The 25,186-nt window shown below is 54.5% G+C and overlaps 2 protein-coding genes across 2 annotated transcripts; one reads left to right on the top strand and one right to left on the bottom strand.

Annotated features, from left to right (window-relative positions):
• Positions 1-883: 883 nt before the first annotated feature.
• On the bottom strand, positions 884-10,442 carry DCST2 (DC-STAMP domain containing 2). Its single transcript, XM_054562863.1, has 15 exons — positions 10,175-10,442; positions 9,836-10,006; positions 9,462-9,563; positions 9,018-9,215; positions 8,626-8,691; positions 7,947-8,160; positions 7,639-7,796; positions 6,808-6,972; positions 5,797-5,964; positions 5,563-5,663; positions 4,779-4,909; positions 4,315-4,442; positions 3,867-3,960; positions 3,630-3,770; positions 884-932 (listed from the first exon to the last, which is right to left on the bottom strand). The coding sequence occupies exons 1-15, from the start codon at positions 10,440-10,442 to the stop codon at positions 884-886; spliced, it is 2,154 nt and encodes a 717-aa protein (XP_054418838.1).
• On the top strand, positions 9,176-24,974 carry DCST1 (DC-STAMP domain containing 1). Its single transcript, XM_054562818.1, has 17 exons — positions 9,176-9,393; positions 10,629-10,827; positions 11,148-11,270; positions 11,338-11,412; positions 15,089-15,217; positions 15,545-15,684; positions 16,479-16,695; positions 16,797-16,940; positions 17,722-17,843; positions 18,281-18,438; positions 20,448-20,547; positions 20,676-20,771; positions 20,894-21,020; positions 21,366-21,482; positions 22,185-22,327; positions 22,470-22,583; positions 24,723-24,974. Exons 2-17 carry the CDS (start codon positions 10,767-10,769, stop codon positions 24,972-24,974), a joined length of 2,118 nt encoding a protein of 705 aa, XP_054418793.1. The 5' UTR covers positions 9,176-9,393; positions 10,629-10,766.
• The last annotated feature ends 212 nt before the right edge of the window (positions 24,975-25,186 follow it).

Raw genomic sequence — 25,186 nt, 5'->3', positions numbered from 1 at the left:
CACTGGGAAAGCGTGCTGTGGAGAGGTGGGAAGAGAATCCTTTTCCCAGAACCTTGCCAGCCAGGCTTCCTTCGGGTCCGAGAGAATAATCCCCTCACTCTTCTAAGATCGAATCTGCCCACTTCTGTACATAGCCTCTTCTGTCGGTCTTGTTGAAATCTAGTTTTAGATTTTTAACTACCCAATTCTGCTTGGGGGTAGGGTATCTGCCCTCCCCTTCCTCGCTGGGTGCTGGACCCTCATTGCAGCCTGGGCTCTGCCTTGCACTATTTTCCCTCCCTGGCCTGGCGGCCCCTCCCCCTCCTTAAAGGAGCAGATTCAGGGGCCCGGTGCTCTTCCTCCCTCCATGCACCCCCATGCCCATTTGCACAGCTGCCCAGGTACCCCCAATATGGGGGGGTCACAGGAAGGGGGGGTAATGGGACCAGTCCCTGTATCTATTTAAAAAGTGATAATGTAATATATTGGGGTGGGGGGGGTCAGATTGCCCTGGGCCTCATCTTAGCATTTCAGGTGATAGGGGAGCCCAGGACTGGGGAGACCTGGGGCCTATCCCCATGGAGTGAGGACAATGTGGCCTCCCCTCTCCCTCCTTGCGGCTTCTCCACTCAGTGCCTTAGTGGGGGAGGCAACCCCCCCTCTCCTTTTCCTTTCCCCTACCCCCCACCTCTGGTGTAAGCGACAGGAAGAAATAATAATAATTTAAGATTCACATTGTCCACCTTTGGTTCCTTTATTTTGGGGTAAGTGGGAGGGATCAGGAGGAGAGGGAGATGAGAGAGAGCCTGGAGTTCCAAAGCTGGTGCGGGCCTGCTTTGGGGGCAGAGGACTTCGGACATGGTCACTGAGGCTGAGAGGGCTTGGGAATCCTGCCAGGTGGGGGCTATGGTCTGTGCTTCCTCTGCCAAGGACCCCTTTCTTCGTCCAGGTCACTAGTGAGGCAAGGAAGACGGTGGCCCAGTCAGTCACCAACATTCTGTTCTCACAGGTGCATCCCTGCCCCTGCCCCATCTGCTCAGATTTGCCTCCTGTTAGACACCAGCCCCTGCCGCTCTCACAGTCCCCAGGCACACCAGCCCATGGCTGTGGCCGTCTGCGTTCAGGCTGATGCCGAGAGACCAGTGGGCAATGGCTTGCCTAAGGTCACATGTTAGGACATAACCAGTGATGACCTGCTTAAGCTCAAGCTGCCCCCTCTGGTGACTTGGCTTTTAACATCTGGGAGCCCTCTGGAGCCTCGAGAAATAAAGCTTGTTTTCCCCTTCAACCTCTCCTCACGTCACCACTCCCAGCCCCCTTCACAGGGAATGTGACCACAGGACATTCCTCCCAAGCAGAGGCTGCTTGCCTCTCAAACCCCACGGGCCAATGGCACTTTGCAAAGCCCCTGGCTGCCATGGCAGCCACACCACTAGGGCTTGGCTGTCTCCCCAGGCCTCCCAGATGTACTGCCACACCTTTCCAGGGTGCTGTCTCAGACTGGCTGTTTGTGTGGCCCAGCAGCCTTCTCATTGGAGGACTCATCCAACTCTGGCCTTTGGATCCTTGGCCTCCTTGCCCTAATGACCTTCACCTCTGCTCCCATGCGGGCGTGCCCCTCAACTTTGGCCACTCACTGGAATTATTCCATACTGCTTCCCGGGCTGCGGCTCATTCTCTGCCCCTCCTGGCCGCTGCCCGTGCTCTGACGCATCCTGACATGGAACAGAGACTTCCCCCTGAGGTCTCAGGCCCTTCTCTTCCCCAAGGCCAGTCATCTCGGACACCCTTACCGAAGAGACCTCAGTTCTCTCCCCATGTTGTCCTTTCCCTGACCCGCCCATAAAAAGCCTTCAACGCTTGAATCCTATTCATCCTACCACATTTGCCTGAAAACCACATAACTGAGCACACCGCTCAGTCATTACAGGTTATGGTTTTCAGCATCATCTAGGCCTTTAACGCTATCTGGAGACCCTTTAATCTCTCCTATCGGCATCTTTGCACACTCCCCAGAGCAGGTATTTCTCTTTCCACCACTTTGAAACCTCTCTTCCACTCCCAACCCCTCCTTTGTTCTCTCAGCAGACGCCCTTGCCTCCCACTCCCTGGAGAAAATCGAGGCCACCAGACTGGAGCTTACTTCACTCTGCTCAGAGGAGCATACGTCTCCCCTCCGGCGCGGGACAAGCGCACCCCATCCAAGGCCACCCTGTACACCTGGCTCCTGATCTCATCTTTCTGGGAGCCCTCTCTCTTCAATGCTCTTTTTTTACCTCCTAAATACTCAGGTCTCATTATCCTTGGATAAAGAAAAAATTCTTTAGTACTGGGTCCCCTTTGAGCTACCCTCTTGCCAGGTGAAGCTAACTGCCCCCTCTTCACCATCAAGGGTTCTTTTTTAAAATACAGCAGTGATTTTTTTTTTTTTAATTCTCAAACTTCTTGCAACAACCATGTGGAGTCTTGCACCCTGTTTCTGTTTCTGAGCCTTCTTCTATGCCAGTCACCCCTCAACCCACCGTGATCTGGTTTGCGCCTTGCCAGTGCCATGAAAAATGTTCGCAGCGGCCCCTCCGGTGACCTCTCAACCACCCAGTCTAATAGCTGGTCTTCAGTCCTCATCCTACTCAGTCATCTCACAGCATGTTACATGCTTGATTCTCTTATATTCTTGAGCCTCTACCTCCTCCTTGGTTTGTGATTGAACCCGTCGGCCTCCTGTCCCTGTTCCCTTCTCCTCTCCTGCCCTGCCCTCTCCCAGAACGATCTAACTCATCCCCCCTCTACAGTCTCTTAAGTCAGCAACCCCAAAATACCAACCCCCTGCCCCAGCGCCCTGACCTTTTCCAACAGTCTCCTGGGCATCTCCAGTTGAATTCCCTGTAGATACTCGAGGCCTTGAACTGAGCCATCCCTCCTTCCCCAAGCCTGCCCCCTCTCTCACCCTGGCACCTGCCTCGTCCCAAGCAAAAATTCCCAGTCACTCTCAGCACCTCAGTCCTGAGGCCACCACTGACTTCTCCTAAACTAGGACAGCCTCCTCTCTGCCTTCTTAGCTTATTGTCCTAAACAACAAATTATGAACATGTCACTTTTTGACCAAGGCTCTTCAGATGGTCAGTCATGCCTTCTCCCATCTCTCCCCACTTTGACTTCCAACTCACGTCTCAACATTCTCTGAGGCTTCCACCCAGACACGCACACGCCCTCCTACTAAGTGTCTCACATCCTCCAGACGGGCACAGGCCCCCCATCCCAGAAAGGTTTCCTCTGCTCTGGCCTGACAAACCACCAGGTTGCCCCTCGTCCCATCTTTATTCACCTCATCTCTGAAGCCTTCATTAAGGTGCCTCCATTCCAAATCAGTTGCTCTCTCCTCTGTCCTGCCCAGCGTGTGCTTCCCACCTTGAATGGGGCCTTCTCCACACTGTGGTCACTTGCCTATTTAATTCATTCTCCTCCCCACCTCCCCACCTTTGCAGTGCGCTCCTCCAGGGCAGGGGTGCTGACACGGCAAACCGCCTTCCCTCTCCTCTTTTCATCTCTGTCTCCAGCTCTAGCAGGGGGCCAGGCACCTGAGGGACCCTTTTTAAATGGGACAGAACACGCTTAGGCCTCCCAAGCCCCAACTCCTGCTTTCTGCTCACCTGAACTCAGAGCTGGACTCTGATGAGAGGGTCTTGCCCAGCGCTTCTTGGAGCCGTTGCCGCAGTAACCCCTCCTGCGCGGGGCCCTTTCTTCGAGCTGCAGCCAGCCACAGCCGGGGGCCTTCCTCGTCACTGGAGTCCCTGGAGGAGCCTCCCATCTCAGTGGCCCACAGAGGTCCTGGGGGAAGAGTAGCTGCCCCCACAGGCTCCAGCCACCCCATCTCGCTGGAGACTCACAGCTCCAGGTCCAGTTCTCCCTGGTAGGACAGGGGAGATGCACACACGGAGCAGGTGTTGTCCAGGAGGCGGAAGCAAGTGAGGCAGAAGAGACCTGGAGGGTGCCAGAAGGGAAGGTACACCTGAGCTTACCCTCGCTCACCCATTGTGCACCCTGGCTTTCTCCCCTACCCTGCCCCTGGGGGTCCACCCTTGGCAAGCCTGCACACCGAGGAATTGCTGCAATGCCACTTGCAATAAATTCTGCTCACACATGGGAGAAGCAAGGCAAACGTGGAAAGAGTGAGCTACCCGAGGGTTCTATGTAAATGAGAAGAATGTGCATAGTAATGAAGGGAAGGATACAAAAGGTGAGGTATAGGAGAAGCCCCTAAATGAAGGACCACAGCTGATTGTCATATGCAAAAATAGTCCCAGCAGGAAGAGGCATGCTGCCCAGGAATCTCACCTCGGCAGGCAGGGGTACTGCAGGACACAAAGTTCTCTGTGCCCGCCTCGTCCTGGGGCTGCCCACAGCCCAGGCAGTAGGCCTGGTGCTGCCAAAAGTGGTTCATAAATGGAGCCAGACAGAAGCACCTGAGGAGAGGGGTGCCAGGCCCTAAGCAGACCAGCCCAGCCAAGCTAACCGCCCACCGCTCCAGCACTACCCTCTAAACCAAGGGTAGGCCTTCCTACAGTCTAACCCCTATCCCTCCGACTGTAGCAACAACCTCTCTGCTTCCTGTCCTCCTCCTCCTCCATTAGTCCCCACCTCCAAGAAAGCTCATCCCTCTCAGTGCAAGAATGACATGGAGCGGGCGTCCTCTCCAACCTAACCTCTGGACACTCTGGAAGGACGATGATCCATTCTGACTTCTGGCTCTTTTGGGTCCCCTCTTGCCCCACTCCTCTAAGGAAGGGCAGTAGGCTCACCGTCTGGCCAGGACCTGGAGGACGCTCACATGGCCCTGGTCGGCTGCCCGCCGCCTCACTGCTCTGTGCAGGTTGGCCAACAGGTTGGTTCGGCGGCTCAGAAGTACGTTGTAGAGGTAGGAGATCCTCTCCTTGTGGAGGGCAGATCAGGGATACAGTCCCCTTTTTCCTCTTTCATCTGCCTGGCATGCCCTCTGCACCCATCCCCACTCCCTACCTTTGTCTTCTGTCCAATTCCTATGAGTCCCTCTGGGCTTGGCTCAAAAGCCCCTTCCTCTGGAAAGCCTTCCAGGCTCCCCTAGGTAGTTGCCCATTCCCTCCTCTGGGTTTCCATAGCACTTCATTCATTCCTTAATAAAAACACTTGTTTACTTGCAATGTCCTCTTAAGAGCCTACCTGGCCTGCCTGGAGGCTGTGAGCTCTAGGCTGTGTCTGGTTCACCTTGGCATCCTCGAGGCCAGCACAGGGACTGGCACACACTAGATGCTCAGTGAATGAATTGTAAACAAATGGGCAAACGGGGAGTTTCCACTCACACCTCAACATGCCAACAACGTCCCTTCCCCCATGGCTTTAACAGCACTTGGGAGGCAAGCTCTGTTTCAGGAAGCCCTGCCCCAAGAGGCCCTATTCATCCCAGCCCCATCTGGCATCTAGAGACCTTCAGCCTGGGTAATTTGCTGTGGGGTTCAACCAGAGGAGACTCAAACCTCCCCAAAATCAAAACAGCCACAAGCTTAGCTCCCTGGGGCGGGGGACAGGGACTGGCTGTGGGCCTCTCACCTGCTCCCGGGATGGATAGTAGGAAGCACAGATGACCCGCCGCAGCCGACCAACATAGTTTCCAAACAGGGTGATGAAGAAACATAGGCCATACATGATGCCTGGGGGCACAGTGGGCACAGTAGCCGCTGCCGGTAGGCGCAGGTGCCAGCCACATACACCCTCAGCAGTCTGCACCCCTCACGCCCTGAGTGGGGTCTATTTCCCCAGGGCCCTCAGGGATGTGGTTGTTACCAATGACTACATAACCAGTGGTGTTGGGCTCCGAGGGACGCAGGAGACAGCGCCGGGACAAGATTGTGATGTTGCCTTGCTGCAGGACATCGAATGCCGATACCAGGTCACGATAAATCTTCCCAGCATAACCGTTGCCTTCCACAGTGATGGACACTAACACAGGGCCTGGCATGAAGACACCGTGTGAGGCGCACTGTGGCAGTGGCCCACTCCACCACACAGGAAAGGCCACCCTTCTGGAGGGCAGAGAGTGGAGCAGTACAGGCCTGAGGGATGGCTTAATGTCCTCAGCCAGTGAGTGGCCTTTGATGCACCTGGCACCTGGGACTGGTTCCATGGTGCAGAGCTGGGTGGACTGGTGCCTGGTCTGGCTGCCCAGGCCACCAGATCTGAGGTGAACTTAATGGTCATTTGAGTCTCTCCCCCACCTCCACAATTGCCCAGAAGCATTTGATTTAAAGCATTTGTTGAACACTGACTATGTAGCAGGCACGCACTAAGTGCTTTATTGATTGACGTGTTTTTTACTTTTTCTGTTGGTCCTCTGTACCTAGGATTAAAGTCATTGAATTCTGTGGCTTTCAGCTCACTCAATCAATGGTCTGCCAGGCAGTCAACACACATGGTCTCATTCAGTCCTTAGAGTGACCTAGAGAAGTTGCTGCCATTATTATCCCATTGTCCAGATGAGGAAGCTGAGGCTCTGGGAAATTAAACAACTTGCTTGAGGTCACCATCTGGTAATGGGCAGAGCTGGGATTAGAACTCAGGCCATCTGACTCTACAGCATGTAACTTTAACTTCTCTGTTATGGTATAAACTTGACCTGGACACAGGGCTTACTGGGCAGAGGCTAGAGTTAGAAGAAGGGTAAAGTCGGAGACCGGTAAGTAACAGTGACGGGGTGGGGTGGGGACATTCAGGCAAACCAGCAGGACTGGGAAGGTGGAGAAGGTGCAGGAGCAGGCCAAGGGGGCTGCGCTGGGGTGGGGAGGGTTAGGCACTTACTGCGGGCCACGATCTCCCCCTGCAGCTGGTGCCGGGCCAGGTCCAGCACCCAGAAGACGGCATAGTCCAGGAAAATCAGGAGCAGCACGAGAAGGAGGTGCCGAACAAGGTGGAAGATTGCCAGGACGTAAAAAATCTTCTCCCACTGGGACATGAAGATGGAACCTGGGTGGGGAAGGGCTGGTCAGGAAGACGCTCCCCGGTCCTCTCACCCAGCAGACCCCAGACCCTGAAAGGGTGTCTCTCCTGCCCTTGATCAAGCTGGGACCTGTGTGCTCATCTGGAAGGTACGGAAGCTGTGAGGGCCGCTGGCAGGATGGGAAGGACTGTGCAAGGGCAGGGCCTCTGTGGCTAGAGGTAGAGGCCTAGCACCTGCGCCTGGGCCCGGTGGCCCATTTCCAGTCTCCAGGAATGCTCTCTCCTGGGGCATCCCTGACCCCCACGCCTGACCCCTGCCTCACAGACAGACCCCACAAGCTGCATCTCCTCCATATTGCCCCATCCACACTTCCTGCCCACCCCCAAAGTGTTCCCGACCTCACTTTCCTGCCTCTGTGTCCACTCCCCATGTCCCCTTCCCTCTGCCCTGACCCAGGTGATCCCAGAGGCGTCTTCTGCCCCACCTCTCTCTGCCCACTGTGAGGGGCCCTGCGTTCCCCTCTCACACTGAGGGCTCCTTAAGGACTGAGCTGGGTCACTCCCCCACCCCCAAAACCGCCTTAAGCTCTGGGTTGCCTCTCCCCACTCTGACCCTGCCCACGCTCAGCCTGTGCATGAGGTTTAGGGTCAGGGCAGTGGGGGTGGGGCAAGCCCAGTTCTCAAGGTCCTCACCTGGCTGGATATAGTGTCTGGCCTCATGGGCACTGAGCGGCAGCACCGTGGGCAGTCCCGCCATGGAGCGGACAGACTCCATGCGCAGGAATCGACTGGTGATATAGATGTTGTCATAACTGTCCCAGTTCAGGTAACAGTACCGGTAAAACAGGGCTCTGGGGGAGCACAAGTGAGGCCCCTCAACACCCCTGACAAGACCCCACAGGGTGCCAGCCTTCCCATGCCCCCACCCGGGAACTCCGGCCTCCCAGACCGCCACGGGGGTGACCTAGCCCCAGCAGCCTGAGGCCCCGCCAGCGCCGCACTGGAGGTAGAGAAGCACAAACAGCAGAGGCGTGGTGTAGCCCATCAGAGCCAGGGCCTCTCGGACATGGTACAGCTTCATGCTGACAGCTTCCTGCAGGTCCAGAGCAACCTGGGACAGGCTCCGAGAGGCATTGAGATCCACAGAGAAGTAGTGGGTGGCTGTCATGTTGAACTCAAATTCTTGACGCACCCGGTTAATCAACTTCTGCACAGCTGGAGCCAAACAGGTCATGAGAGATGTGAGTAAGGACAGTTAGGAGGAGACAGAGCCTCGCCTGGGGGAGGGGACTGGCACAGCCCGGGGGCCACACAGCTTACAGACCAGCCAGGAACCCCCAGGGTTTGGACCTGTAGTGGACTCAGGAAAGGACAGACTCCACACTGCCTGCTCAGCACGAGCACTCCCATCTCCGCAATGACCTTCCCAGGGGCAGGGACCCTGGTTCTTCTCCTGTTCTACAGTCGAGCTTCGATGAGGCACCTCCCCTTCGCTGGGCCTCAATTTCCTAATCTGCACAGCACACACATTGACCAAGGTAACCGCCTGAGGTCCTCTCCTGCCCTTGCATTCTCGTCCATGGACTGGGAGCGCTCCCGGTATGGCAATCACCGTACCAGGATGAGGAGGGAGACCTCGCAGGAGCACCACATGCAGCAGGGCTCAGAAGGGTCACTTACGGGTGCCTATGGTCTTGCGCAAGAAGGGTTGAACGTACTTGGGGATGATGCAGAACACCTGGACCACTGAGAGCCAGAGACCCAATGTCAGGCGGGCATAGAGATGCAGCCTGCCTCTCCTACTTCCAGGGTCCTTGTTCTCAGGGGGCCCTCTCGACCTTTTGCTTTTCCTACTGGCCTCAAAATCTTCGGTTCAAAACCTTTTGGCATCTCCCTATGACCCCGCCCTCCCACATTGGTTTCTCATTGTTACCCTCCTACCCTGTGCTGGGCCAGCATCCTTATTGACCCCATGTTTATCACCCCCTAGTGGTCCCTTGGGCCTACCCTCCCAACTGACCCCTATATTTGCCAGGCCCCCAATCCTGCCAGCCAGCCCCTGGCTCTCTCACCACTGGCAAGTCCACAGAGCCCCAGTTTGAAGGGCATGAGCACGTAACACAGGTGGTAGGCTTGCGGTATGGCCTTCATGCAGCTGTCCTTGGCATCATCGAAGACCCGTGCACACTTCAAGTAAGGGTTGCCCAGCTCTGAGTTGCATACGTCGCCGATGTGCAGGAGCCAGTACCACACATTGCGCAGCGCCCTGGCTGAGGACAGCTGTGGGGCTGGTACCCAGGGCTGGAGACCTGCAGCATCTCCTCAGGGGGTTGGGGACCACCAGGAGAGCACCCAGAGCTGGAGAGGACTGTGGTCAGGGGTCTGGGGGTGCTGTATCTTTAGGGACTAGTTAGCACCCAGGAGGGGCCCAAAAAATCCTGGAGAAGGGTGAGGATGAGGAGATGGGGTGAATCTTGACCCCCCCCCATCCAAAATAGATACGTGACTGTGCTGACCTACGTGCTTCACGCCATCCATGATTGACCGAAAGAACTTGCGAACCTGGTCAGCCACCTCTTTGGCCTTTTGCGCAATGGCTTTAATCTTATTCAGGGCACCTGAGAGGCAGGAGGCAGGGGTGCTGTGGAGTTTCCTCCTCTAGGGGCTGGCTCTTACCATGGTCCCTGGGGTAGGAAACGGAAAGGGGCTGCCACTGGGAGTCGGGAAGCCTGGATGCCTAATCTGGTAGTGGAGTAGGCGAGAGAGCACGGATGAGGGGATGTAGTTGGGCACTTTGCGGTTGGGGACCGGTACCAGCAGAGAGGAATATAGCTGGAAGGTCCTAGAACATACAGGACAAGGGGGACATTGGAGACATGGGAGGCCTTACTGACAAGGGGCTGTTTAGCTCGCTCCAGCATTTCGGCAGTCTGGTTCAGGGCCAGCTCTGCCCCACAGGCCACGGCCTCGCTGGCTTGGGTGAAGTTACGCAGGGTGTTGGCACAAGGCCCTTGCAGCACCAACCCAAAAGCAGCCACCAACAGCAGTGCCCGGCCCTGCCCTGCGGGGGCAGCTCCGTCAGAAGCAGGACCCGAGCCCTGCACACAGCAGCACACCCAAGTCCCTTAACAGAAGCCTTCAGAGCATTTCCCTCCACCCGCGCCCCCAAGATCCATCCTGCCCCAGCCCCTGTCCCAGACCTGCCCTTCCCACTGGGCGCTAAGCTCACGGGAGAAGGCCTGGGGCAGCAGCAGGAGGACAGTGACCCGGACCTGGCGAGAGAACCCCATGCCCAGGCCGAGGAAGGCGGCCAAAGTCAGCGTGCCCACCAGGCAGCCCCAGGGGCTGTGCCCTTCCACCAGCAGCCCCAGGAGCCCATAGGCTGTGGCCAAGGACAAGCCCAGGCTGAAGCCCCCCAGACTGCGGACCACCGCCCGCGCCATGCTGGGCTCCTCTGCCCCCAAGGGGCGCACAACATCCTTCAGGGCTTTGGACATAGCCGCTGAGACCAAATGTTTGCCTCTCTCCAGGAAACAGTCACCAGGTTCTGAGGCTCTTAAAGGGTCCTGGAATTTCTCACTATATTCTAAGGTTCCGGGCCTTTGACTGTGTGTATGTTGGAATCCCTTCCCCAGTTGGGAAGAGAAAGCTAAATCTCTAATCTCTGTCCCTGCATCCCAGAGCAGAGGGGGGATTGGAAGACACAGATCTCACAGAGGTTGTGGGTGAGGCAGAGGAGACGAGACAGAAGCAGAACCTCACATCTCAGGACAACCCTTCAGGAGACTTCCAGGGTGAGACACGATTCCTCAGCACAGACTATGGACATGAGACTTCATCAGAATGGAGCCAAAGGGCAAAGGAGGAGACTACCTCACACCAGTGAGTTCATCATCGGGGCACCGCCCTTCCCAGCCCCTCCTGCCCCCAATCCCCTCATTTACTATCTCCTTCAGGACCCCCTTTCCCCATGCCTTGGGGTTCACAACCCTCTCATCAATGTCCTCCTTCAGGTGAACACTTTCTTCTCCTTTCTCTCATATCTGCCCCACTTCCTTTAGGATCCCTCTAGTTTCTGCCACCCTCATCCAGGTTCCCCTGGCTTCTACTCCCCAGCAAACCCCTAACCTTAATGAACCACATCCCGTGCAGAAGAGCAAGGGATTGGCCCGAATGGGCTAAACTCTTTGACCCCTCAGCAGTGCAGAGGCTGCTGAGCTGGGGGCTGCCCACATGCTGTAGCCGGTTCCTGTGGCGCCAGCCAGGCGAGTTTCCGGTCACTGCTGTCCTCCTAGGGGCAGGCACCGGGGGCCTCCTGGCCCTAGGTGAGTGTGGAGCAGAGGTCAGGGGTGGGACCCATCTTTTGATCTTGACTTGACCCAGTCCCCTTAGGTCTCTTTCAGCTCCTGGTGAACCCTATGAACATCTATGAAGATCAGAAGATAATGATGTTGTACAGCTTGGTAGGTTAGTGCTGGGCTAAGGACAGGGACATCCAAGGGGCCTGTGGGACATGGCCCAGTCCCGAGTACTCAGGAAGGAGTCTGAGCTTGGTTCTTCTGTACCCAAATGTCCCTTGTGGTCTCAGCCTTGTCTTGGGCTTTGAGGAGAGATCCAGAGGGAAGAGGTCCCCAGTGTATGGAAGGAGGTACAGTCCTTACCCTTTAGGAGTCTCTCCAATCTGAAGGACTCCCTATAACCCACATGATGCAGTCCAACCCCCACGACTCTTCCTAATCCTCATCTCTCCTCACCTCTCTGGCCTTCTTTCCTGCTCCTCTTGATAAGTTCAATTCATTCATTCAGCACTAACTGCGCACCTGCTGAGAATTCAGCGGTGGGCAAGATTGACAAGCACTCAGCTCTTTTGGAGTTTACGTTCTAGTGGAGAGCGTTACATATTAAATGAATAAGAAGTAAGTAAGAGCATTTCTAATAGTAACAGTGGTATGAAAAATAGTTAACCAGGGGACTCTGGTGGAAAGGGGCTGGGGGCTCCCCTAGCTTGAGTAGTTAGGGAAGGCTGCTCAGAGAGGGTGACATTTGAACGTCGGGGGGTATTGAGCTGTAAGAACAGAAAACCCACTTAAAAGCAGTATAACCACAGAGAAAGTTTATTATCGCATATCATATGTTTCAAGTTGGAGTGGAATTTGGAGTTTGGATAATTCAGCAGTTCAGTAAAACTCCCAAGGACTCAGGTTCCTCTTACCGTTTTTCTCTGCCATCTTTGTTCCATCGACCATGAAGTGGCTGCAGAGACTCCAGGCATCACATCTTTCTGCAACAACATCCAAAGACGAGAGCATTCCCTCCTGTTGTCTCTTGTAAGAACAGGAAAACTTTCCCGTAATCCCCCAGCCAGCTTCCCTCATGCGCCGCCGTTGGTTGGCACTGCGGCACGTGCCCTTTCCTAACCCTGTTCCACGCCAGGAGCACGGCACCGGCATCGCCACCAGGTTGTTGAATGAACCGATCTCTATGGGACACCAACAGGAAACTGCTTTATCTCCAGCCACTGTGTTCAAACCTGTTCTTTCACTGATGACCTTTCATGTAGTCTCTTAGTTTTCTGGTTATTTTCATCTAGAAGACCTAGCCCTGCTTCAGTAATGATGACTATTTTTAGGTTTAAATGACCCAATCCAATCCATATCAAAATTTCAATCTCAAGCCTCTTCCCTCCTTCCCACCCCATCCCCTCAGACCTGACCTCTGGTGGGGGTCCTGTAGTGGGATGGGGGGCGCACAACCGATCCTTCACTTTTTTCTCCACTTCCTTCCCTTCTGTTTCTTCTGATGTCAGAAAGGGGATTAGAAGAATTAGAGGAAAAGGGACAAAAGTCTGATGTCACCAGTACTGTTGTAATTCGTCTATGCGGCAGGTGCTCATACCCTGGCTGTCTCAGGGGCCCAACTGCGGTCTCTTTGGAGGCTCTGTGTGGACCTTGCAGGGCCCAGGTTTCTGCTGAAGTCAGCTCTGTTTAGCTGACCTTGAACCAAGCTCCCCGCCGCTCCTGCAGGTAAAGCACAGCCTCTCGTTTTGGGGACTCCTCCCCTAGGCGGGCGCTCTCTTGGATGGAGAACCTCACAGATGACTTGAGGCCTGCTGCCCTCCAGAATGGCCACTTGTCCCAGAGGAAATGCGCACTCTTAGCCCCGCCAGACTGAGAAAGCAGGGCACCTTGCAGCTGCCCGCTCTCCTGCCGTGATAAGAACGCGTAGCATTCTCGCTCCATGAACTCTCCCTGGGCTCCCTGCTCTGGTGGCAGCCCAGTTTCTACAGCTCAACAAGAGTCTAGTCCAGGACAGATGACCAGGTTCCCCTGCTTGAAGCCCCAGTCTCAGTAGGGTTCTCTTGGAGCCTCTCTTTTGATATGGGGAAGTGGATGTCCATCCCTTTCACAGATTCACCCGCTTTGTCTGCCTATGCCAACCATTCCTCTCCAATTCCAGAAAATTCAAATTTCTGGTCTTGTCTTTATATAGACTGGTTAGGATGGAGGGGTGAGAGACTAGCTTTGCTCTTTCTGGGAGTCAGAAGAGGGGGTCAGCGGCTCCATGGGCTCTCTGTAGAATGTAAGACAACTCTGCCAACTATCATCCTCAGTTGAGTCTTTGGCCAAAAGGCCAAGACCACAGAAAAAGCCCCTTTCAATGTTCTTTTTTACCATGACTGGGTTAGACAAACCCAGATTTACTCCCAGGGGCCGGAGCAGGGACAGGCCATTGTCCTTGAACAAAATTCAACTTATGTTAGCAAGAAAGAAGACAGAACAAACTGCTGGGTGGCACCTGACAGGGTTTGCAGCAAACCTGTATGACTACGTGGGACCAGGCAGGTGAAGAATAGGGGGAGGAGTGCTTTTGGCAGGGGAGCAGCCAGGACAAAGACCTGAGAGGGAGGGTGAGCTCGGCATGTTCTGGAAACAGCAGCAAGGTCTGTGTGGGTGGACACAGTGGGCGAAGGGCTGAGTGGCATGAGATCACTTCAGAAGGGAGGCAGGGGCCAGATCACAAAACCCTGTAGACCACGTTCAGGGAATTTGGATTTGATCCCGAGTACGATAGAAAGTCATTGGATTGTTTGAAGCAGAAAGGGGGCATATCTGATTTATGTTTTTACAAGATCGCTCTGGCTGCCTTATGAAATCAAAGAGAAGAAGTAGGAGGCTAGTTAGTCCCGGTGAGAGACGATGGGGATTCTGTGAGGGCAGAAGAGATGGAGTGAACCATAAAGACTTGGGATTTGCTTTGGAGATCCTGGGATGCACACTCTACCAACACAGGAATTTTCTAGGTTCCCTGACCAGCTTACGCTGTTACTTTGGCCTGGAATGCCGTCTGTGCCTCCTAATGACACTTACTCATCCTCCAGGCCCAGCTGACACATCATCTCCTTTGTCCGTCCTTCACAGCCCCGCCCCTCCCTGCAGAAATGCCCACTCCCTCCTTTGCTCCCACAGCTCTTCATAAGCACCTCCCTGTGCACTGAGCGCATTGCGCTGTAGTCATTTGTTTACTCGTCTGTCTCTCTCCCTGGATTATGAGCTTCAAGCAGCTCACTGTCTCCTTTCACAGACCACAGGGAGACACATGTGAAACTGCTAAAACATAGCAGGAGGTACATGCTTAAGGGCTAAATTAGGGACAGAGATGGCGCTGCTGTAGGTGTCAGAGCATGGGAAATGTTGAGGCGGCTCTGACCCACCTCCCTTCTGACTGCTCAGAGCACCAGTGCCTGTTTCCAGAATTTTTCTCTTATTCTCTCTGCTCCCCCAGGACATAGGGTGAGCATGAATCCAGCCTGGATACAGGAGCTATTGGCCCCCTTCTCTAACACAAACACACACGCTCATGTACATACACAAAGTCAGTCACCAACCGTGGCTTTTCCATTTCTAGCCATCTTTCCAAGCCCTTCTAGAGGCTGGCACACAGCAGAAGTCTGTAAATGGCTGTTGCATAAGTTAATGAATGAGTGGCCTGGAAGGCCTAGCAGAGTAAGTGTAAATGGGGACAAGAGCAGTACAGTGGTTGTTCTAGAAGGAAGTTGGGCGGCGGGGGTGGGGGGCTCTGGTAAACCCGGTAGACAAACCAACTTCCTCACTCTGCCTCACCACCCCCTGGGCTCTCCTGACAGGCTTTGGGGCTGTGGGCTGGGGGACCTCCCCTCATATCCGTTGTGCCAGTCTCCTGCTAGTACCCAAGATGCTGGGCAAAGAAGGCAGGCTTTTTGTGCTGGGATATGCCTTGGCCGCCATCTATGAGGGTGAGTGTGCCCCTGGGTACCAGGTAGTGCTGCCAAAGCCCTGGGCGGGAACACGCAATGGGAGCCAGGCCTGGAGAAGGAGAAAGGGTGGGAATCTAATCTCAGCTGCTCCAACTTGCTGTGTGTCCTCCCCTCCCTCTGGGCCTCCTTAGTTTACACAGGTGAAAAAACCAGGGGTTGAATGAGATGACCTCTCACAGGCTTCTGGGCTCCATCATAAACAGTTCTAGAAGGCAATCACTGCATGCAGAGTGGGAACTAGGGGTGGGCTTAGGAAAGCTACTTAGCTCTAGAGGGAAATGACTCATCAGGGCATCTTCCCCACAGGACCGGTGGCCAACCTGCGGCACAACCTCAATGAGGTGGTAGCATCGCTGGGCTGCACCGTGGAACTGCAGATCAACAACACCCGCGCAGCCTGGCGCGTGTCCACAGCCCCTCTGCGCGCAGTGTTCAAGGACCTGCTGGTCAGGACCCTGCATGGGCAGGCCTGCCCAAGGGTCCCTCTTCCCAGGGGGCCTAGATGACCTGAGCTGGGAGTTGTGACCCTGAATTTACACTTTCCCAGTGGGATTACCAGCATTTTTTTTTTTTTTTTTTTTGGTGGCAGGACTGTCCCCAAACATTGCACTATGTGCCCTAGTCCCTGGGCACTAAATACCAGGAGAGCCCTGCCCCCAGTCATTGAGACAGGTCCCACACATATTTCCAAACAACTAAGTGGAAGTTTGGAAATTTAAGTTTGGAAGCTTAAGAGGGAGGTTCTTTGGGCAGCTGGACTAGACTGTCAGAAAACCGGGGGCCTTGACCGTGAGGATTCTGAAGCATTGAAGACCAGGGACTTAGAAAATTGAGTGTTGAAAACTGGGGGCTTGGGAGGATTGGAGAACTGAACCGGGGGGACAGAGCGAGGTGCTTGGGAGACAGGGACATTGAGATGGCATAAGTGGCCTGAGAGATCAGTGATGTGAGGTGAAGTCCAAGGACCTGACTAGCAAGAACCTGGGCTGGGAGGCCCGAGGAGGAACTGGGAGTCTGGGAGGTAAGCAGAGCACAGGCGACTGGGGAGAGGAGAGGGCTCCCAGGAACTCTGAACAGTGGAGAATTTGAGGTGAAAAGCTGTCTCAGGGCCTAGGCTCCCAAAGGCCTGAGGTAAAAATTAGCCAAAGCTTGGCTAATGGGCTGGAGGAAAGGCTGTCGGGCAGCAGAAGCTCTAAGCTCCCATCCCTGACCCTTTCCCACCCTCCCCCTTTATCCCCAGGGCAGCAAAGAGACACTGAGAGCTGAGGCTCAAAACATCTCCAGCTCCTTTGAGGACCTGGATGCCCAGGTGAATAGTGACACTGGCTACACACCCGAGGATGCCACAGGCTCAGAGGAGACAGCCCAAGGTGTGGGGACCCATCGAGCCATGGCCTCCAGGCAGCACCTCTCCACACAGAAGATGTATGAGCTGAAGACCAAGCTGCGTTGCTCCAGTGAGGGGTGTCCTCAGGTTGGGTGGAGTGGGGCAGGCCATGGCGCCAGGACTCCAGGTCAGAGTGCGGGGACCTCAGACAGCCCTCGCCCCTCCCCACAGACATAGTGAACCAAGCCATACTCAGCTGCCGCCGCTGGTTTGACAAAAAACACGAACAGTGCATGCAACGTATCTGGATCCCTCTCCTCAACCACCTGCTCTGCCTGCCCATGAAGTTCAAGTTCTTCTGTGGCATTGCCAAGGGTCAGCACAGTGGCAGAAGGGTGGGGAGCACTGGGGCTAGAGAGTTGAGTCCTTGGGGTGCATTGCGTAGGTGTGGCGCTGGAAGCGATCAGGAGGGCAGGCTTTAGGCTCTGAGGACACAGCGGCCTCAGAGCCAGTCCCTCCACTGACGGGCTTTGTGACCTAAGTAGGTTATAGCCAAACATTGAGCCGTGTCTCCTCATCTGAAAGGTGAGCATAATAGATGGAGTGCTTATTCCATCCAGGGTTTTTGAGGATTTAAGGAGATAACACATGTGAAGGAGGTAAAAGAGCTGACACACGAGGGAGCTACTATATGAATATTGACCATCTTTATTAATATTTGGTATGGTTACAGACAGATGAAAAATGGAGGGGGGAAATCAGGTCTTGTTCCTGGGGAAAAGAATGCAAGGAAAGCAACCCTGGCTGGTGTGGCTCAGTGGATTGAGTGCCGGCCTTCGAACCCAAGGGTCGCTGGTTTGCTCCCCAGTGTAGGGCATATGCCTGGGTTGCGGGCCGGGTCCCCAGTAAGGGGCGCACAAGAGGCAACCACACATTGATGTTTCTTTCCCTCTCTCTCCCTCCCTTCCATTCTCTATAAAAATAAATAAATCTTTTTTTAAAAAAAGAATTCAAGGAAAGCAAAGAGGGGATAGATCAGGGTGGTAGAAAGTCATGGGCAGGGAGGCAAAAAGCAGGGTGAAGAGAATCACCGGAAGGGAAGCCTGGAGGTTGGGCCCAGAGAGGCAGCCCCTGACCTGGCTCCACTGCCCGCCAGCAATGGAAGTTTGGTGCCGCAGTCGCATCCCCGTGGAAGGCAACTTTGGGCAGACCTATGACTCCGTCAACCGGTCTATTCATGGCCTGGATGGGGAATTTTCAGCCACTATTGACATTAAGGTAGGAGGCAGGGGCCTGTTGGAAGGGAGGAGAGGGAGGGGGAGGAGGGCACAGGGAATAGGGCCTGTGGAAGGGCAAGCGAGGGGGCACAGGAAAGAGGTTACTGCGTTGAGGGAGGGGAACAAGTTGGGGAATGGCGTTGGTGTTGGCACAGGGTGGCAGGGAGAGGACCAGCGCTGGGCCTGTGGTATGCACGGACTCGACTTTGGAATGGAACGGTCAGCCAGGTGCGAGATGGTGTCAGCTCATATGGGTGCAGGGGAGCACGACTATGGGAAGGAGGGAGTCAAACAGCAGGAGGTGGCAGTTTCCACAGGTCCCACGACAAGCCAGGGGACATGACATGAGTGGGGTACCAGGGGGAGATGGCACAGAGAGGCTGGGTCTGGACCTGCGAGGTTGCAGCAGGTTGGGCCTGCACCTGTGCCCTCCAGCAGGAAGAGAAGCAGGCTGGGCTGCTGGGCCTCAACACCAGCTGGGAACTCGTGAGCACCGAGGTGCGGGACTACGTGAGAGGCCAGGAGGCCAAGCTGGAGTGGGCCCTGCGGCTGCTGCACGTGCTGCTTTCCTGCACCTTCCTGCTCATCCTTCACGCGTGAGCCCTGAACCCCACCCCAGAAGCCCCTTCCTCAGCATTGGATAGGAGCTCTGCCCTGAGGGAGGCTGTAAGAATGGGCCATCAGAGCCCACCTCCAACTCTGAATGTGAATGTTCTTGTGCCTTTAACTTGGCCTTTTGTAAAGCTGGGTTTGTTGTTTACATAAAGTTAAAGGAAACAGGGACGTTTTGTGAGAAACATTACCCATGTTCCTGCCACCTTAAAAGGATGATCGTCTTCATTTATCTACCTCCTTCCAGCCTTTATCCCAATGCTGACTTTTCTACATTTTGCTTTGACTTTTGATTTTTTTTTCTTGCCCTTCATATTCCCCTTGACTCTGACTTTGTGCCATTTTTATCATCCTATTCTGCTTTCATTTTCTCCCGCCTGCTGCGTTGGCAGCTACTTTCCCTCCATTTGGACCAAAGTCCTCAGCCCCACCCAGCCTGGCGTCCAGCCGGGCTGCCCTGGGCCTTGCTCTCTGTCCCCTGCTGGCCTCTGGGCCCTCTGTTTCCTGTTTCCACCCCCAAATGCCGGAGATGGCAGGGCTGGGCAGGGGCAGTCACAGGGGTTCCCGCTCTGTCTGCCCCTATTTGTGGGGCCCAGAGTGACTGCCAGTGAGTAGCCACACGTGTGCCTGTGGAAGACAAAGATGAATGAGCCATATTCCCGCCTTCAAGAAGCTCACAGTCAGGAGCAGGCAAGAGAGGCATCTGCAAAACAGAGATAATTCAGGGGATGTGGAATAGGTGTGGGAGCTGAGGGGTTGCCCCAGGAAAAGCCATTAATGGTCTTCAAAAGTCTGCATTTGGGGAGCCATGGTCTCAGAGAGAAAGGGTGTAGTTCTCTCCGGCAAGGATCCTGGCATCTGTGGAATGTGGAGGGCAGAGGACCAGGCTGAAATGGGCATGGCCAGAACAGTCTGGAAAGCCCTGCAGATGCTTACAGGATGGACTGGGGAAGACTGGAGGCAGGAGTCCAAGGTGTGTCAGAGGTTAGGGAGTCCGGCTGGAGTGGGGCATGGCAGGAAGTTGTCCAGAGAAGGGCCGGAGGAAGGGAAAGGTGTAGCAGGTCTCAGAGGGAGCTTAGGGAGGGAAGGAAAGAGGCACAGAGTCAAAAGGCACTTCCTGCCCTTCAACCTGGGTGAGGTCACTCAGTGAATGAGCAGCCTCGGCCAGAGGGCGCGGCACAGGCTGTGGAGGCCTTTGCACAGCAGCTGTAGGTCACTCCACAAGGGGGCGCTCACAATCTTTGTTTGCATTTGTGGTTATTTCTACCTTAAAGGGACAGATGTATGGATTTTTACAAGGTTCCAAAACCAATAGCATTGAAAGTTGTTTCACAGTTTACAAAGATTATTTGATGTAACTTTATAGTTTAAAACACATTTTCAACAACATTTTTTCTTTAGGAAACTGAAGCGTTAGGTGGGACCTTGCAAGATACCCTCAGAAGAGTTACACATGCCCGTGCCCACACACACAGAAACACTGCTGGACTCGAGGGTGTGTCAGAGGGAAAGGGAAATGGTGATTGGGATGAGTTTTGCCTGAAGGGACCTCTAGGAGATGTTTTGCAGGCTAAGCCGAGAGGCAGGGACTCAAGAGATGAACGTGGGAGTCACGATGGATCAGGTGACTCCTGCAACCTTGAAGGCTCCCCTCATCTCTGTGCCTTTGCTCCTGCCGTTTCCTCTGCTTCATATTCATCCTGAACGATCGTACCTGAGTAACCTTCCCTACCTCCCATGCATACACAGGCAACTTCTATGCCCCTCCCTCTCGGAAAAGCCACATCTCTTCCTCACCTCTGTTATGTCTTCGTTGTGAAGATGTCTTTCACTGGACTGTGGCCTGAGGGAGAGCAGGGCAGAGTCTTCTCCTAGGATGTAGATGACGCTCAGTGCACGCTGAGGGTCGATTGAGTGACTGTGCCTTAAGGAAGCCCAGGGTTGGGGGTAGGTTCGGAGAACTGGAAAGAGGTGGAGACATCCTCATCCACAGGTCCTTCTCCTACATGGACAGTTACAATGGGGACATCCGCTTTGACAACATCTACATCAGCACCTACTTCTGTCAGATTGATGAACGCAGGAAGAAGCTGGTAAGCGGGCCCAGCCTGGCCCAAAGGTGTCCTGCTAGGTGCCCTGTGTGGCTTCAAACTCCAGGAGGGCAGAGAGGAAAGGGGAGAGGGCCCTCGGTGTTCCTCACTGTGTGGACATTTTTTTCCAGGGCAAGCAGACTCTGCTGCCGCTTCGCAAAGCTGAGAAGAGAACTGTCATCTTCCCCTATGACCCCACTATCCAGGCCTCAGAAATGAGAAATGTGGTGAGGATGTCAGGGGAGGCATCTATAGGCACAGATCTGAGGGTAGAAGGCAAAGACATCAGAGAGGGCACCACGCCAGGCAGGTGGCGTTGCCCCACTCCACCCCTCCTGCTCCTGGGCAGATGAGGGAACTAATGGAGACACTGCCTGTTCTGCTGCTGCTGCTGGTGCTGTGTGGACTGGACTGGGCTCTCCACTCCATCTTCGACACCATCCGCCACCACTCCTTTCTGCAGTACTCCTTCCGCAGTGAGCCCGCCCCCCAGTAGACATCCCCCGAAGAACTCCCACTCCTGTGCAGCCATCCCACCCCAACTCTTCCAATTTTGTCACTTCCTTCCGGGTCTCAGCCCCTCCCTATCCTCCTCAGGATCAAATTTCAGCCCTGCAACCTGATAGCTGTTACTGGGGGCCTAGGTTGCCAACCCCTTTTATAGCTACAATAGAAACGGGTTAGTATTCAGTGAAGGGATGGGATGTACAGCTGAGAAGTATTTGTATGCTTGGAACTCTCCCCATCCCCTTAACTCCAACTCTTTCCTAACATACCCCCTACCACCACCACCCATCCTGTGGCCCCTGATCTTGCCTCAGGCAGTCACAAATTGGAGGTGAAAGTTGGGGGAGACTCCATGCTTGCCCGGCTTCTTCGGAAAACCATTGGGGCCCTGAACACCTCCTCGGAGACAATGGTGGAATCAAACAACATGCGTGAGTGATGCTGAGATTTTAGATCAGAGGAATTGAAGGCTGAGGAGCGAGGTTCTTTCCAAGGTCAAGAGTTGGGGGACTAGGCCTTGGGTGTGGTAAGATGGGGGTCAGCCTGCTTGGGTTGGGGAATCAGAGCAGGATCAGGTCCCACAAGAAGAGCTGGCAGAGTTGGGTCAGAGGAGTCTAGGGGCTCGGGCCTTAGGGCCAGAGTGTCCCCGCCCTCTGGAGCAGCGCTGCTCAACAGAACTTTCTGCGAAGACTGAAATTTTCTACATCTGTGCTGTGTTGAGCAAATAGCCACATGGGCCTAATGGCTACATTAAAAAAAAAAAAATTGTTTATTTATTTTTAGAGAGAGGGGAAGAGAGGAGAAAGAGAGGGAGAGAAATGTCATTATGTGGTTGCCTCTCATGTGCCCCCTACTGGGGACCTGGCCTGCAACTCAGGCACATGCCCTGACTGGGAATCAAACTAGCAACCCTTTGATTAGCAGGCTGGTACTCAGTCCACTGAGCCACACCAGCTAGGGTAAATGGCTACAATTTTGATGACACAGCTCTTCAGGGGCAAGGGGAAGCAAGAGTAGAGCAGGTTATCAGAGACCTAACCTGCACCCTCACTGAGATGGGGAATTCAACCAGGACTGCCCTGTCCCTCAGCTGGTTCTGGCCAGACCTTTGACAGGCCTCCCCCTGCCCCCAGCCTGTCTGCCTCAGCCCGTGTCCCTGAATACCAGAGCCTATCTGAGGGCCGGACTACCCACTGGCCTGCTAGTGTGTCTCTGCCTGCTCCAGGCTTTCGGCTACAGGCTGCGGAGGGTCATCGCAGCCTTCTACTTCCCCAAGGTGCGCCCTCCTCTGACCTCTCCACCCCTACGGGCAGGGCTCACACACACACCCCCCCCCCCCCAGCCTGACTGCAGCTCCCCACAGAATGCTTTCTTCTCAGCACGGTCACTGTTATTGACCCCTCTCTCTCTGGCCTCAGCGAGAGAAGAAGCGAATCCTATTCCTCTACAATGAGCTCCTGAGGAAAAGAGTAGCCTTCACCCGACTGAGGAGGGCGGCCATCATGAGGCACGCACGACAGCAGAGGGCTCCAGTAAGTCCAGGCCTGGGCTCCTGTGGCTCCTGCTGGGCCTGAGACCTGTGGGGGAAGGGCATCTGCCATCAGTCCCCAAGTCCCCACCAAGGCCTCGGGCCTACTGAGGCTCAGGGGGTTCTGACATGATTCATGCCAAGGGCCCTGGCCTTCCAGCTCCTGGAGTCAAGGCTGTGCGTCCATCTCTGTACCGCAGAAGTCAGCCCAGCCTGAGACACCGAGTGGGCCATCGGGAAGCAGGCAGAAATGGGAGACAAGATTTGATACAGTCGGTCAAAGGAAAGCAAGAGGGGTTCGTCAGAAACAAGGGACCCAAGGCAGTGCCACAGCTTCTACTGAGAGGAGCTCAGTGTAATTCAGAAGAGGGGGAGGGAGGCAAGTGGGCTGGGAATTAGGGAGACCGCATGAAGGGGCACATGGTCTGTGGAAAGGGCACAGAGCTGCAAGAATCAGGTTCCAGCCCACACTCCCTCATTAAGCTGTGTCACCTTGGCCACAGCCCTCACTGGGCCTGTTTTTTCCTCCGAAGAGTGAGAGGTGAGACAGATCTGTATGGCCTGCTTGTAGAGATTAGCAATAAAGTGATGGTCAGGTGTAGGGCTCCGGTGCCACAGGGCCTGGTTAAATCTTGGTTCCATCTCTTGTTACTATGACAACTGTGTGATCTTGAGCACTTACTTAAATGCTGTGCCTTGGTTTTTCCTTTCTGTAAAATGGAGTTGACTACTCCATTTGATTGTTGTAAGGATTAAATGAGTTTTGCTCTTATGCTGCAAGTACATAGCAAGTTCTATACACATGTTACTTATCATGGTGTGACCCTAAGCAAGTGGTCACCCCTCCAACAATCAGTTTTCTCACATGAAAAAGAAATGATGTTAATAATAACAATATCTGCCTTATATGGTTATTGTTTGAATTGAGTTAACTTAATTAGTTTCTTAGTACAGGGCCCAACGTTATTTTTTAATTTTTTAAATATATGATTTATTTATGTTTAGAGAGAGGGGAAGAGGGAGAGAAAGAGAGGGAGAGAAACATTGATGTACAAGAGATATATCGATCAGTTGCCTTTCACACGCCCCCAGCTGGGGACCTGGCCGGCAACCCAGGCCTGTGCCCTGACTGGGAATTGAACCAGCAGCCTTTCGGTTTGCAGCCCGGCACTCAGTCCACTGAACCACACCAATGTTATTTTTAAAAAATGAGTGGCAGCCATTCCCATTTAATCAGCTCTAACCAAGCTCCTAATAGTGAAACTGTTTGCTTAACTTTTTCCTCCAGTGCCCAGATCCCGCACCCCGCCAACATGCAATAGGGAGTGAATGGATATCTGAGGGGAAAAAATGAACATACCATGATTCCATGACTTGGTCCTGAAGTAAACTGGATTTTGATGGGCAGCTAGAAATGTGAAGGGCATTCATTCCAAACTGAGGGACCAGAATGTGCAAAGAGGTAGAAGCCAAACAAAGAGAATGCCAAGTGCCTGGGCTAGCCTAAGGAGACACTGGCACAGGAGATGTAAAGTTTAGGGAAAGGTAAGCTGGAGCAGAGGCTAGAAAGGGACCAGGCTGTGGAAGGCTATGAAAGCCAAGCCCAGGAGCTCTGCCTTTGTCTGGCAGGCAGTGGGTTCCCGGAGTTTTCTGAGCAAACAGTGGCCTGATAAGGTGGCCTGTGGAGAAGAATTCCTGGCAAATGTGTGGAGAGAGGGTGGGAGAGAGGAGAAGCATAATGCACCGGGCTGGTGCTTTGGAATCAGAGTACCTGGGTTCAGCCAGGTTTGATTGTTTACTATCTGTGTGCCTTTGGGAAAGCCACTTAACCTGTAAAGTGCGGAACACAATAGGGATAGTCTTATCTGCCCTACTCACTTCCCAGCCCCACCGTGAATAAGGTGATTTATAGGAAAGTACGAATGATGGTTGTTGCTGTTACTAGCTGGGAGAAGCCAGGCTGCATCCTCCCACTCTCCATCATGGAGTGCAGGAGAGAAGCTCTCTAGGACCTGCTTCTTCCAATTTGGGAGCATTGCCAAGCCTTGAGACTTCAGACAAGAAGAGCTGCCCAGTTCCCCTCGCACCCCTTTTCTTTCCTTCGCTTCCAAAGGAGCTCTAAATCCTCCTCGCCTCTCAACAGCGCCATCACCTGGCGGATATCCTGCACCGTCGCTGCCCTCTTTTGCGCCCCTGGCTGCGCCGGCGCTGCGTGGTGTGCCAGGCACCGGAGACCCCCGAGTCCTATGTGTGCTTGACTCCGGACTGCGAGGCGCTGTACTGCAGGTCGTGCTGGGACGATATGCGGCAGCGGTGCCCGGTCTGCACACCCCGAGAGGAACTCTCCTCCTCCGCCTACAGCGACAGCAACGACGACGCTACCTACGCGGAGTGAAGGGGCGTTCTGCACATTATCCCACCTCGCTCCTTCCTATTAATAAAATGCGGTGTACGCTCCCGCTTCCTGCGCTTCGAAGGGGTCTGGTACGTGGGCGGGGGGTGAGCCGGGCGTTGCCCGGCGGGCGGTCGGGAGAGCTGGCCAGCCTCATAGCCGCAGGGCCGGGCGGCGGACTAGAGGCAGGAGGGCAGCAAAGCTGCTAGGAAGAG

The sequence above is a fragment of the Pteronotus mesoamericanus genome, unplaced genomic scaffold (assembly GCF_021234165.1).
Source record: "Pteronotus mesoamericanus isolate MK-2021 breed Mesoamerican mustached bat unplaced genomic scaffold, CSHL_Meso_final scaffold_705, whole genome shotgun sequence".
Taxonomy (NCBI): domain Eukaryota; kingdom Metazoa; phylum Chordata; class Mammalia; order Chiroptera; family Mormoopidae; genus Pteronotus; species Pteronotus mesoamericanus.
Note: the sequence above shows the minus strand (reverse complement) of the source record. Positions and strands in the feature narration are given on the sequence as shown.

Excerpts from the sequence above, each read along its gene's own strand:
- DCST1 (XM_054562818.1), top strand. The coding sequence starts at position 10,767 with ATGGACATGAGACTTCATCAGAATGGAGCCAAAGGGCAAAGGAGGAGA. Across the intron at positions 10,828-11,147 it reads GAGGAGACTACCTCACACCA|TGCAGAGGCTGCTGAGCTGG; the intron begins GTGAGTTCATCA and ends ACCCCTCAGCAG. Across the intron at positions 20,772-20,893 it reads CCTCAGAAATGAGAAATGTG|ATGAGGGAACTAATGGAGAC; the intron begins GTGAGGATGTCA and ends GCTCCTGGGCAG.
- DCST2 (XM_054562863.1), bottom strand. The coding sequence starts at position 10,442 with ATGTCCAAAGCCCTGAAGGATGTTGTGCGCCCCTTGGGGGCAGAGGAG. Across the intron at positions 9,564-9,835 it reads AGCTAAACAGCCCCTTGTCA|GTGCCCTGAATAAGATTAAA; the intron begins GTAAGGCCTCCC and ends CCTGCCTCTCAG. Across the intron at positions 4,443-4,778 it reads CTCCAGGTCCTGGCCAGACG|GTGCTTCTGTCTGGCTCCAT; the intron begins GTGAGCCTACTG and ends CCCTCTCCTCAG.